The sequence below is a fragment of the Musca vetustissima genome, unplaced genomic scaffold (genome assembly GCF_032173495.1).
Source record: "Musca vetustissima isolate MV318-11 ecotype Yass unplaced genomic scaffold, APGP_CSIRO_Mvet_v1 utg11625, whole genome shotgun sequence".
NCBI lineage: Eukaryota > Metazoa > Arthropoda > Insecta > Diptera > Muscidae > Musca > Musca vetustissima.
In genome coordinates, this window is record NW_026885638.1 from 620209 (window position 1) to 634272 (window position 14064).

General features: G+C 33.3%; 1 protein-coding gene across 1 annotated transcript in view; it reads left to right on the plus strand.

Annotated features, from left to right (window-relative positions):
* Positions 1 to 8166, plus strand: part of LOC133332862 (all trans-polyprenyl-diphosphate synthase PDSS2-like) — a 34370-nt gene extending 26204 nt beyond the window's left edge. The window contains exons 2-5 of the mRNA XM_061541232.1: positions 4719 to 4887; positions 7305 to 7488; positions 7564 to 8089; positions 8162 to 8166. Coding sequence (XP_061397216.1) covers positions 4719 to 4887; positions 7305 to 7488; positions 7564 to 8089; positions 8162 to 8166 — 884 coding nt within the window. The remainder of the gene's footprint in view (positions 1 to 4718; positions 4888 to 7304; positions 7489 to 7563; positions 8090 to 8161) is intronic.
* The last annotated feature ends 5898 nt before the right edge of the window (positions 8167 to 14064 follow it).

A 14064-nucleotide genomic window follows, 5' to 3' on the forward strand; every position in this document is an offset into this window, starting at 1 on the left:
GCAATTGAATTTGGATATTAGTCTTCGATGATATGAAGGTTGTGGAAACGTAACGAGATCCTACGGAATTATGTGCAAGTCGTAATGGCCAGTAGGGTAAAGGAATCATGTTAAAATGACAAGACATTTTTTAATTAACTAATTTCCAATGCAGCATTAAGGGATATTATATATCTTGTATAAAGTTTTCGTTCGTTTTTCATTACATCGGAATTTTTAACCACACTTTACAAAATCATTTCGAGATATGTCCATAGTTAACTTTGAAGATACGCATAGAATCACTTTCTGTGTCGATTTTTTGCGTCTTTGTATTATGTACGACTGTAAACAAAGTACGGGTTGCATTTATGATTTGGTTAAAGAAAACCCGCGTTGAAAATGGTGCAAATCGTTTCAGATTTAGATATAGCTTCATATATAGTTTCGTCCGATTTTATATAAAAGGTTCACAAACGTCATATGAATCTAGAATGACGTGTATTGAGTTTTATATATATATATATATATATATATATGCAGAATAACGAATTGTGAGTGTCAAGTTTGCTTTAAATCGTCGGGTTATAATACGGTTAATATCAAAATATTTTGCACACACAATCACAATTATTATACATGACACCTGCTTGTTATGCTTGATGTATATAAATGTCAGTGTAGATTACAATAAAACTTTTATATGTATAAGCGACCTCTACCTTCGGCCAATAAACTATCATAGGCTTAGTGTGGTTACATGGTATGTAGATGGCGCTAATGAATCCACATTGATTTTAGTACAAGTGTTGACATATTTTGTATATAAACATTTATTCATGTTGCTAGATAGATTACAAATGGAAACATTTTTCTGAACCAATGCTGTGTACCAGAAATTTTTACTCGTCAACATAGGCGTTGGTCTCTGTTCGTTCTGTTGTGACTGATATATTTTTTGATTAAATATATTCTGCACTACTCGAACAATCGATTTGTCATTTATTATGACTATATCAATCGATATTTCATCACATACTGCAAAAATATTCCGGCCTTCTTCAATAAAGGATATTGAAATTGAATCGTTCCTTCAAATATTTATTTATTGTAGCAACATCTGGTGTATTCGGACCTTTATTTTCTATAATAAGGATGATTTTCTGAATGTTGGGTGTACTGCACAAATTTTTGGCAAGTTTGATCAATTTTACATATTTTTTTCAAAAAACAAAATATTTGTAAATGATTTTATCGATGATTAGTTTACATAATTTAACTAATTTAAAGAGGGCTGATCAAAAAATGTTTACAACATTAAATGTTTTAATTGCGCGACCATCACTGTATATATACACAATTGTATTTAATTACAAAATAATGCATTTTTAGTTCTGCACCACATGCCACAGATCTAGCCTTCTCTGCGAGGATATAAAAAACATCGAAGAAATTAACAGTTATTATAGAAGTGTTTATTTTGGTTACTGTGGATGTTACAAACTAGTATTCGACGTTGTTTGTATGTATATAGAGATCATATGGTATATACAGTTGTTCACACCTGTAGGACTTAGTTCATCTAATTTGTAAAACAAATAATTTAAATTAGTGGAGTAGAAAAAATAGTTTCAAAAAATGTCGCTCTATTTTTTATTTGAGTGGTGAAAAGTTTGTTCTTTAACGTATAAAAAATCAGCTGCGGAGGTTTGCGGTCCCAAGAGTTATTTAACTTGTTTGGTGACCATCTTAAAAAAAAAACTATCACATATCCATGAAATAGTTACATACCAATATGGTATGTATACGAATAAAGAGGTTATTGAGGGCGAAATAGTAATCATAAAATATTTTACATAAAATTTGCAATTATTTGGTTAAAACGTTATCCGAAGCGGAGATATGGGAGAATTGGTTTTAAAATCTTGTTTTTAATACATTTTTGTCAATTTGAAGATTATACTTATTTATCACATGATTTTTTGAGACATCTTTAGGAATGTTATTATCTAAATTTAGAGGACGCACGCGGATTACCTTTGTGGAAAGTTCTTACAGAAAAATTTTAATTCATGGCATGGGGCCAGGGGGACCCTAAGTATAGTTTTGAAAAATTTTAATTCTAATAGTACGTTTACTTTTAACCGGATTTTGTTAACCCAGTGGGTTTCAATTGTCAATTCCTTTGCATATATGTCACATAAATCCTCAAAAAGTTGGTTAACCCGGTAAAAAGTTCTAATGTATATGCCGTTCAATAGAATTACCCAAATTTTTACATACACAAGAGGAATATAAAAAAAAAATTTTAGACAAAACAAATTTAATGTTAAAGACGAGTATAAATAGTGGATAAAATATTAATAATGGATATTGAAAGAACAAAAGTATAATGTTAAATTGACCATTGAGACAATTTTATTGTGTGAAAGGGAAGACATCGCCTTGAGGGAAATTAAAGCCTCCTGAATACTGTCGTTAGACGTAAACTTAGAAAAGGAGTTCCAGAATACTGAACAAGTAAATATAACTAAATGATAAATACAAGCAGAAGACTATTGTTGTTAAAGAAGTGAAAACTGTTATACATATACTATACATATATAGTCTTATACGCTTTTTGACAAGGTATCTAAACAAGTAAAGGAATGTTTCCTTTGATACGTGAAATTTGAAGGATAAACTGAAAAAAAAATTTTACCGTCATAATAAACACAGTAATCAGTTTGGGTTTGGATAAAAAAATTAAGAGGTCAATTTTGGACATTTACACATTATTTAGGAAATCCAAAAGGGTCTGCTACATTATGTAGAATATTTTGAGAAGCAAGTAAATCTTTCAAACGACTACATTCATATTATGAAACACGATGGGTTGAGCAGCATGATTGTGTACAAATATTTAAGGAATCTATAGAAGAAATAGGGGAAAATGGTAAGATTTAATTTGGATTTATTTCTAAGAAGTTGAAGTTTCAGTGCCAAGAAGGGTTGGTACGCAAAAGTAGAGGTCAAATGTAATGAGTAGGAACTCCGAGTATTTTTATATAACTACGTAATTTGGACAAACTAATTGTAAATATGACAAGCAGATTTCTGCAAAATGAAAACAATAGTTAAGCCATTATCAAGAATTATAATATTTTTATGTAAAGAATTTTTTAAATTTTATGAAAAATATCTGAAAGTGGATCTGTGTATCACTAAGTGGAAAGCGAAAGAAAGGTTTTCTACCCCATGTCGAGTAAAACAGTAGCTGAAAATCAAATACAAAGCCCATGTTATTCTATCTGTGAATAAATCTGTAGTAAATACTGATCACATAACTAGAGAAGTTAAAGTGCTGCAAGTCTTCTAAAAATATACATTATTTTATTTTTAAAATGCAACAAATTTAATCATATACTCATCTCATATTTAAGGAAGGCAAAAATTGACTTTTTTCATTTCGCTCCCTCGGGCCAACTGAAAAAGCTATCCAAAGTTGCTTACGTTACTAGAGATAAGTATTGCCAAAAAAATTGGCTGAGGATCGGAAAATGTTAAACCGAAATTTTATGAGCGCTGTTCAAAGATACCGCCCTTGAAAGGAACCCCTCTCCCCTACATAAAATGTAGGATATATTTGCCATTGAGTTGTTTTTTTTTCTGATTGTCCTACACTAAGTCAATTCTTTTCACAATATAGCAAGAATTCTTTTAATTACAACTGAATTTGAAAATATTTCAATTTTGTTTATATTTTTATTAAGACATTACAAACACTTTAACAAATTTAGTAATTGTTTTGACAGAACAGGGGCACACAACAACGTTACCTATATTCCGACGAGGCGTATAAAAATATTCCACTTATCCACTATGGCACAATGCTTTGTACGGCGTTATTACCTAAATACGTCGAATCCATATCTCTTAGCGAACTGAAAAAACGTCGAAGGACTTGGTCGAAATTTAGGTAGTGCTCCAAAATAAAAAAATGTAATAAGAGGTATATTAACCTACCTTTTGCTTTGTCTATAAATATACATGATAACTAACGATGGCGATCCCCACAAAAGTTTATTTTTTACACTACGTCCCGAACATCACCGACTATCTCGGTCCGACTATAATTATATACACACTTTGTAAATCACTGACAGTCACTTTAATATTTGCCTCAATAAACCTAATCAATAAAAAAAGATAACTAATTATCTCATTATTAGTTAAACATCTGTAATTATAGAATATTTTCATTAATGCAGTAAAATCGAATGTTATTAGATCTAATTCATATTCTTTAGTTAACTATCAATTCTAGACCAGTGAAGATCGACGTTCTCCGTAGAGAAACTTGAATATAGCAATAAAAAAATAACATAAATAAAATATAAATGACAAGACAATTGTACAACAGCCTTTGATTCGTGAATCGTGTTATCCTAATCCTACTAAATCGTGTTATCCTAATCCTACTAAATTTTGTTATGATATGACAATTGTTAAAAAATAAGTGTCAAAGTGTCAAGTCTGTGATAACTGATAACTTTTGTTTAGAAACAAAAGTAAAACTCTGCATTTACATAACAATATATACTGCATTTTTAAAAACAACTAATTCGATAAAATGTTGAATGCAACGAAGAGAAACTTTGTTTCTAAATATAGAATTTATCAAAAGTCCCTAATAGGGCACAAGGATCTACAACAAATAAAATCGTTTAAACGATCTGCACATTCTCAACAATGGTTAGAACCTCTGATGAATGAAAATAATGAATGGAACCAAGCCATAAATGAAGGAAAGCGAGTTGTGGGTTATTCAACAACCGACTTGAGTTTGAAATGGATTCGTGACGATGACGCCGTAACGCTGATGAATAAAATCCCGAAAAGTCAGCACCCTATGTTAAAAAATATGAAGTGAGTAAAATTTCAAGTTAATTTGTATTAATGCCCTGAAGGGACAAATATAGATGGTGAAAATGTTCGAAAGAACAATATTCCACATTCGTTTCATTCGATTATTTTAACTCGACATTTATTTGTATGAATAACTTCTCACAATTAGGCGTAGAGCTACTTAGATGTTTCGCCATTAAAGTTAAATTCGTCATCGAACATGCAGCATCTGTAATAGTATTTGTGCATTTTTTCCAGAATAAAATTCAAAATGCAAATCATATGTGTACATATATGTAACGAAATAAATTAAATTTAAAAAAATCAATTCAAAATTAAATTTTTGTAAAGGAAAAAACAACTTTTGTAAATTTGATTTGCACGACTGACGTGATCCGACTGTGGTACCCAACGTTTTTTATTGTCTGTTCCCGTACTGCCATAGCACAATTATGGAAGGTAGTCTCATTTGAGAAATTAATAATGGCAATTTTTTTAATTTGAAATTTATATATCAATTTCAAATAAAATGAAAAATAAATTCCATAAAATTAAGTGTATGTTGATTGACATATTTTTAATAAATTAAAAATTTATATTTTATTAACTTGCACATTGTTCTCAAGATGTGAATATGGATGTTACAATTTATATCGCAAGGGTTTTAAGGCAGGGAACATAGAAATATTAATAAATATAAATAATAGTTCCGTTCCAGAACCTAAAAGAATCTACTAATTGTACAAGTTTTGCAACTTTTTACGCGAAACCCGTTCCTGAACTCACAAAACTGGTAAGACGAAATGGCGCTCTCTTTGTAAACTTTTTACTCGAAAAATTTGTCCGAGTAAAAATGGTAAAAATTGATTATCAACTTCTGATTAACTGTTATGTTGATTTTGAAGTATGTATTGCCATATTTCATTCATTCCGTAATGTCACCACTCACCAGCAATCCGTAATGTCAAAACACTTCAGGGTTCAAAATAACGAAAATGGAAGAGTCCTCCTTTAAATGGGGGCAATGATTATTTCATCGTTTATTGGTTGAAATTCGTTCTGAAATTCTCTCACGAATGAAAACAAACATTCCTAAATTCTCGCGAATGTTCAAAACGCAACAACAATAACAACAAACGTTCGTGAACTCAATAGTTGTTGGACATGTGTTTTGTTATTCCACACACTTTCTGCTACATATACATTCTTTCATTGTTTGTGTTTTTACTTTTTTATGATATTTTTGTTTGTTGTTGTTTTTAACAGTGCTCGCGAGCATTCGCGAATATTTCTTTTTTGAGCTTTTCAAAAGAATGAATCGACGACGCTTGCAGCGAAATTTTATCGTTCGTGAATATTTCCCTCAATGCGAACATTCGCGAGAGATTGCAAATGCTCGTTCATTCATTGTAACTTTATCATTCGCGATAAATTGAAAACATTCGAATTCTCGCCTGTGAGCATTCGTGAGAAAGAGCGTATTTTAATCATCCTTTGCACCCTGGTATTGAATACACAAATATTTGTACAAATTATCCAGTAAAAGAGAATGAATTGAGAGAGAGAGCAGATGTGACAGTTGGGTTACTGAGTAAAAATTTTCCAGTAACATCAGTTGTTTTATGATCAAATTTTAAAATTACAAGAATTGGTTGTAGATTTTCAATAGTACACACCACATTGCAAATTGAATTAACTAACAACAATTATAGTCCAAACCGCTTAACTGCATGTTAGTAATACTATTTTAGAGAATTTAAACACTGTATTTATGCCAGCAAACACTGTATTTCAGCCAATAGATCTGGATTTCATTCGATCTTTAAAAAATCACAACAACTTCTACTTTTAGAATGTAGTTTTCTTTGTTGAAAAAAGATTTGCTGAGGGAGCCGAAATTTGTGAATGGGATAACATGGAGGCAGAAACAATTCCCAAAATTTTCAAAAAAGCTGAATTTACTTATTCCTGGTATTACAATACATACCAGATTTATTGAACTTCGAACATGAGTTAAATGACACATATATCATATTATTAAACATATGTTTTTAATGGTCTGTTACCGAAATCAAAAAATGTTAAAATTTCCAAATTTAAAAAGAAAATATCAAAAACAATTTTCATTAATTAAAGATTCCTGAAATTTTTGGAGCAGAGGAAAGGTTATACTAAGGCATTTTCATATCCGTTTCTTCTTGTAGAAACACATTCATATATGGCCAATTTTGATAATTGAAGATTTTTTCATATATTTACTCCTACAAATATTTACATAAAAATGAACACATTATTATAGTTTTTAAATTTGTTTTAAGCACGAATTTTCGTGAAATATATTGGTCAATTTTATTAATTGGGCAATTATATATTTGATATATATTTTAGGTAGCTCAAAATTAAAAATACCAACTTAACGATTGTCTTTAATGTTGCAGATATTTATTGAAAAATGACGAAAGCGCTGTTCATATCTGGGGTTTGATCATACTGTTATTATCAAAAGCAGCTGCAGCTGGTCAAAGATGTATCTTCACAAAATGCAGTGGTGACATCTTGCCCACCCAAAGGGATTTGGCCGAAATCACACAACTTATTCATAAATCACAAATAATACACTGCGTAAGTTTAGCTATATCGGTAATATTATAAGCCCAATTTAAAAGATTTTTTCTATAGAATTTAGTTAATCTGCAGAAAACGACAAGGGCAGGCCAAGATGTGGAAAATTTTAAGGATATGCTAGTAGGCAATAAAATAGCCTTATTGTTTGGAGATTTGTTATTGGGTGGATCTATACTTGAAATTTCCAAATTAAGAAATCAGGAAATTCTGAGTTTAATTATGGCCGGCATTAGAAATATGGCGGATGGTGAATTTTTTGGAATCAGAGATGAACAAAATTGTCCTTTGCCATGGAAGAAGCAATCGCCGGAAATATTGAAAAGTAATTCAAGCGCCATCAAAACCTTTGTTGATAACGGAGACACTGTTGCTCCGCATAATATCGCTGAAGTCAAAGGTAACACAGAGATGGAATGGGAACTTCGAAATATTTTTAATGGCGGTAGTTTATTGGGAAATGCCTGTAAATCGGCTATGATATTGGCTAAGCACTCTGGCGAGATTCAAAAATATGCCTATTTATTTGGCAAACACTTTCATCTGGCTTGGCAATCATCGCGGGAGCTCAAGGCGTTTCTACTACCCATAAACGAAAAAGGTACGAAGCCTATTTCCCTCCCTTGATTTGGTCCTATAACGCTATTAATAATTGTTTAGATGTTCCTTTCAGCTTAGTTTCTGCTCCAGTTTTATATCATTTGGAAAATGATCCGACATTGTATGATGAAATTGAAAATGGCAAAGAAAATGTGAAAAATGTGAACTACCAGAAAATACGTAAACTAATTTTAAAGGGTCCTGGTTTATATCAAACGGAACAATTACATCGGAAACATCAAGAAGCTGCATTATATCATCTTTCCAATTTTAAAAATAATGATGCCCGAAATGCAATTAAAAATATCCTTCAATGTTTAAATGTTAAAACGGCGTTTTAAGGTGTAATATTTTAGTTAAAAAAAAGTCCAAAGTAATACTCGTATCAATATGAATATTACAAATTGTATTTTTAAAAATGACCCAACAGAAAAATTGGTTACGCATATAGTTTATTGGAGTTATTGATGAATTAAAACACAGCGGTTATAATAACAACCATTAATAACTATTTTATTTAATATTAGTTCAAAAGACAATAAATAGGAGTTCAATTTCAATGATGTCGATTTGCCACAACTGTGGTGTTGAAGATTTCGCGAGCAACTAACTTCTGCTTTCTTCTTTGTTGTCTCTTGTCAGAGTTGCCATCTCTCGCATTGTTTGTTAACGGCGGTAACGGAGATGCCACAACCACTCCCCCTCCAGTGACACAGTCACGATCATCCTGGAAAGATATGTACCTAGCTGATGGAGTAGGTGCGGTTGAATTTTCAGAAGGAGATTGCGGCGTATTTTGACTGTCATTTGATGAAGTGTTTTGAGTAGATGTCGCAGTCTGGTTATGATTTGATGTGATGTTTGGATTCGAATCGTCGAAGTCGAAAACTGGTTTGAGACGATCGACTGTAAATGTAGATTGGAGTCCAAGTAAAACTGTTGGTAAAATATCAACCCAGGAAACTGTCGGATGACACATTAATGCTGCTTTGAAAGTACGATGCCACCTCTCAACCATGCCGTTGGATTGAGGATGGTACGCTGTTGTACGGGCTCGTTGTGCTCCGGTTAGTGCTGCTAAGGATTTAAAAAGACTTGATTCAAATTGAGTGCCTTGGTCAGTTGTTATTGTTTTTGGGCAACCAAATCTAGAAATCCATGTTGACCAAAATGCACTAGCGACAGTTTGAGCGGACATGTTTTTGAGTGGAACAGCTTCAGGCCATCTGGAGAATCGATCAATCGTTGTGAGACAGTATCTGAAGTCCTGAACATGTGGCATAACAACGATGTCTAAATGCACATAATCAAATCGATTATCTGGAACATCGATTTTATTCGGAGTTAAACGAGAATGTCTGGTAATCTTCGCTTTTTGACAATGAAGACAGCGACGACAATAATTGATGATATGTTTTTTCATTCCGGGCCAGATGTACCTTGTTCGAATTTGCTGTAGAGTTGAACGACCACTAGGGTTTTAAAGTCCGTGTACAGCGTTGAAAATTTCTTTCCGCAATGCTTCTGGAATGTATGGACGGACATGTCCCATTGAGATGTCACAATATATTGATGTATTTCCGAAGTGAATTATTTGCAGCTTCAAAGAATTGTTACCTTCAATTATAGTTTTTAACTCTTCGTCGGATTCTTGAGATTTTTTAATGTCTTCGTGTGAGACGCTTGACGGCATTGAGATTTCGTTGAGTCTTGAAAAAGCATCTGCAACTGTATTACTAGGTTCAGAAAGATATACTATATCTGTAGTGAACTGAGATATAAAATCTAAATTTCGGAGTTGTCTGGGCGATGCTTTCTCAGGTCGTTGAGAAAATGCATATATGAGCGGTTTATGATCGGTTTTGATGACGAAATGTCGTGCTTCCAGCATGTGTCGAAAATATTCCACTGCTTTGTAAATGGCGAGCAATTCTCGATCGTATGTGCTGTACGCTCTTTCGGATTTTAGTAACTTACTCGAGTAAAATCCCAGAGGTCTCCATATACCGTTGAAGTTTTGTTCTAAAACAGCACCGACGGCAGTGTCTGATGCATCCGTTACCAATGCTAGTTCTAGGTCTGGAGCTGGATGTGCAAGCATTGTGGCTTCACAAAGACTTTTGCAGGTCTCAAAAGCGGTTTCTAATTCCGGTGTCCGTTTGTTTGTCGTTTTTCTTGGAATTCCCAACGAGTTCGTTTAAGGGTGCTTGTTGATGTGCTGCGTGGGGTATAAAACGTCTGTAGTAGTTTATGACGCCAATAAAACGACGAAGTTCGCAGATAGTTTCTGGCTTCTTGTAATTTTTGATAGCCTCAATACGATCTGTAGGCGGAGAACAACCATTTGCGTTAATTACGTAGCCAAGAAATCTCACCTCAGGTACACCAAAATGACGTTTGTTCGGATTAATGGTGAGTCCATATCGGCGTAAAATTTCGAAGACTGTACGAAGATGTTCTCGATGTTGTTGTGGAGATTCTGACATAATGATGATGTCATCAATATAACAAAAAACGAAGTCAATCCCTCTAAACACGTTGTCTATGAAACGTTGGAAAGTTTGTGTGGCGTTCCTTAAACCAAAAGGCATGTACAAAAATTCTAGAAGTCCGAACGGTGTACATACTGCTGTTTTTGCGATGTCTTCTTCAGCCATTGGTATTTGGTAATAGGCCCGGGTAAGGTGAAGGGTAGTAAAAATTGACTTACCATAAAGGTTTTCAGAAAAATCGTGTATGTGTGCCACGGGGTATCGGTCTGGGACTGTTTGTGAGTTGAGTTTACGATAGTCACCGCAGACGCGCCAACCACCAGTTTTCTTCGCGACCATATGTATAGGACTACTCCAAGCACTTTTTGACGGACGACAAATACCTTGTTCGACTAGATAATCCATTTCGGCTTTAGCTGCTTTTAATTTATCACCTGAAAGACGGCGTGGACGATCAGCAACTGGAGTTCCTGTTGTTTCGATGTGATGAACGACGACCAATTCATCTGTTGGCTTCCGAAGCGTTGTCGTTTTTGTAATGTCTTCAAACTCCTTTAGCAGGTCTGTGAAGGGTGATGCGGAATTCAATGTCGAAATTCCAAACTCTTTGGTTTGTAAAATGTTACCACGAGTGGATAATTTGGTTTTGTTGTCAATGAGACGTTTTTGTTTGAGATCAATAAGTAAATCAAAATTGACTAGAAAATCGGCACCTATTATTGGGGTGTGTACTTCAGTTATCACAAACAACCATTTGAATTCTCGTCGAAGTCCGAGGTCAAGTTTCAATACACAATCACCAAAAGTTTTGATTTCGCTTTGGTTAGCAGCCAAAAGCGCAAGTTTGGATGGCTTGAGTTTCTGCTTTATCATAGAAGGAGGTATAACTGATACCGCCGATCCAGAATCTATGAGAAATCGGGTATTTGTTGATATGTCGTAAAGATGTAGACGTCTTTCACATGTGTTGTTGCTGCTGTCGCCAACCGATTTGACTGACGACAGCCGATATAGTTTTCCGGCTGGAATTTTGCACAATCAGGTTTACATTTTCTTGCGTTGTCGCCAAATTTTTGATGGAAGTAGCATAAATTCCGTTGGTTTGAATTATGTCCACTTGTTGAACGATTTCGGGATTTGGAACGATGTCGTGTGTTCTTACCAATTTGTTGTTGAATTTTGTCGACATTCTCCGAAAGTTCCCTTATTCTTTGGCACATATCGGTGAAAGACATTCGTTGGTTAATGGCATCAACAACTGGTTGTTGCAATGTAGAAAGAGAATTAACACAATTGTTGTTGTTGGCTTCAAACATTTTATCAGCGGTCTTCGCCAATTTTTCGAGGTCTTCTTCCTCCCAGGCGGTAAGAAAAGGTCTCATGTTTTCAGGCATTTGTTCAAGAAACAGTGTTCGGATTATTGCCTCATTTCCTTTCCCTGGTGCAAGTCGTTTCATATGTGCCAAAATTGACGTTGGCTTCATGCCGTTTGTTTCACCACCTTGTATTAAACGTCGCAGTTTTGATTCGGGAGATTCGGCAAATTTGTAAATAATTCTGTCCTTAATTGCAGAATATTTGCTTGAGTTCGGTGAATTTGTAATAAGGTCTTCAACTGCCAGCAATACTTCGTCTTCAAGACGGACACTCACTAGGTCGAATTTGTCGTTATCCGATGTTATGCTGCACAAAGCAAATGAACGTTCAACTTGTGCAAATTCCTCGAATGTTGCCGCAATTAGTTTGTTGCAAATTTTGTTTTTGTTTGGTCACCACTATAGTGGTCACCACTATAGTGGTGACCTCGTCTATTGGAGTTGTTGATGAATTAAAACACAGCGGTTATAATAACAACCATTAATAACTATTTTATTTAATATTAGTTCAAAAGACAATAAATAGGAGTTCAATTTCAATGATGTCGATTTGCCACAACTGTGGTGTTGAAGATTTCGCGAGCAACTAACTTTTGCTTTCTTCTTTGTTGTCTCTTGTCAGAGTTGCCATCTCTCGTATTGTTTGTTAACGGCGGTAACGGAGATGCCACACGCATATAATTTGAAAATGTCCTTTATTAAATGCCCTACCGTATTCAATTAACGCAATCCGCCTGCTGGGAACGTTTGAGAAAGCAAATATTTCTTCATAGAATAACTCGCAATTGACAGTGGCTCAATTAGAGGAAAGATGTGGAAGCGATAGAAATATAAATTTGATAGATTTTCATTCGTGTTTTTTAATTTTATTTTAAGGATTTATTTCTAAAACAAATGACTTTGACACTAGTATTACGTACAACAACAAATTTGCATCGTTTGTTGTACAACAACACTTTCTGTTACCTTATATCATTATTATATCATCCATCCATGACTTGAAATTTAAAAGGTACATTCTTGAATTAGTACAGGTTCGAATTAAATAAAAAAACAAAGCTTAAATTATTTTTAAAAACTGAGAATGCGGTGTCACTTTACTTTGAATGTAATAATTGATCTAATTCGTTGCTTTGTTGCATTTTTTAAAAATAATTTGTCATATCGAATATGACACTTATATTACATTGGAATCGAGTTAACTGGGTTTTGCAATTACCTTGGATAATTGTACCATGGATACAGTGAAAGAATATACAATTCTACGTCATTGCCGAATATATCAAAGTCATATGTTATTTACTTTTCCATTTACCATGTGGTGAAGTTTTCGAGAACAGGTGTAAAAATTTTAATTTTGTTGATTTTAAAGCTTAATAAGTACCTATATTATTTTTTTATTACTAATCCAAAGTGATAATTATATTACGGAACATTTGGGGTCGAGTAGTTGTCAGTATTTAAAAAATCAATAAAATTGTATATTTTCGAATATACAATTGATCAGAAACAATCATGGTACAATGATATGAGGTAAAATAAAACCGAATGTTTTTGAGAATTTATTTGGCATATGTAGGGTAAATGTACCAATCGTTTTCCGCCATTCTGCGTGCATTTTTTCCATTATAATGTATTAGGGCTCATTTGTTTCGAAATTTTGTTTACTTCCCGATGGCCTAAACAAATTTTTAATTACTTCGTATGAAAGTTGAGCAAATTGACAATAGTCGGCACGAGTTTCCAATTGTCGGCATGTCATTTTCCAATATTCGGCATGTCGTATTGTAATTGAAGAAAAATTTTATATTTGACTGATTTTCTTATTATTTTCTTAAATAAATGGTTATTAAAATACTTTACTTTCTTTATTGCGCAAAACAATTAAATTATTGATTTATTTTCTAAAAATATTACAATTATAAATTCAATACTCGGCATTGCTTATACACTTACTTTATAGGTTAAAATTGTTTGAGACTAAGACCTTGCTAATTTTGTGTAAACCCACTCAAAATTGATTCTTTTATAAATGAATCGGCTTTTAGAATATTTCAGTAGTGTTGGCGGGTTATTTGGGATACCATTTGTATTTTGTTTTTGCAAAA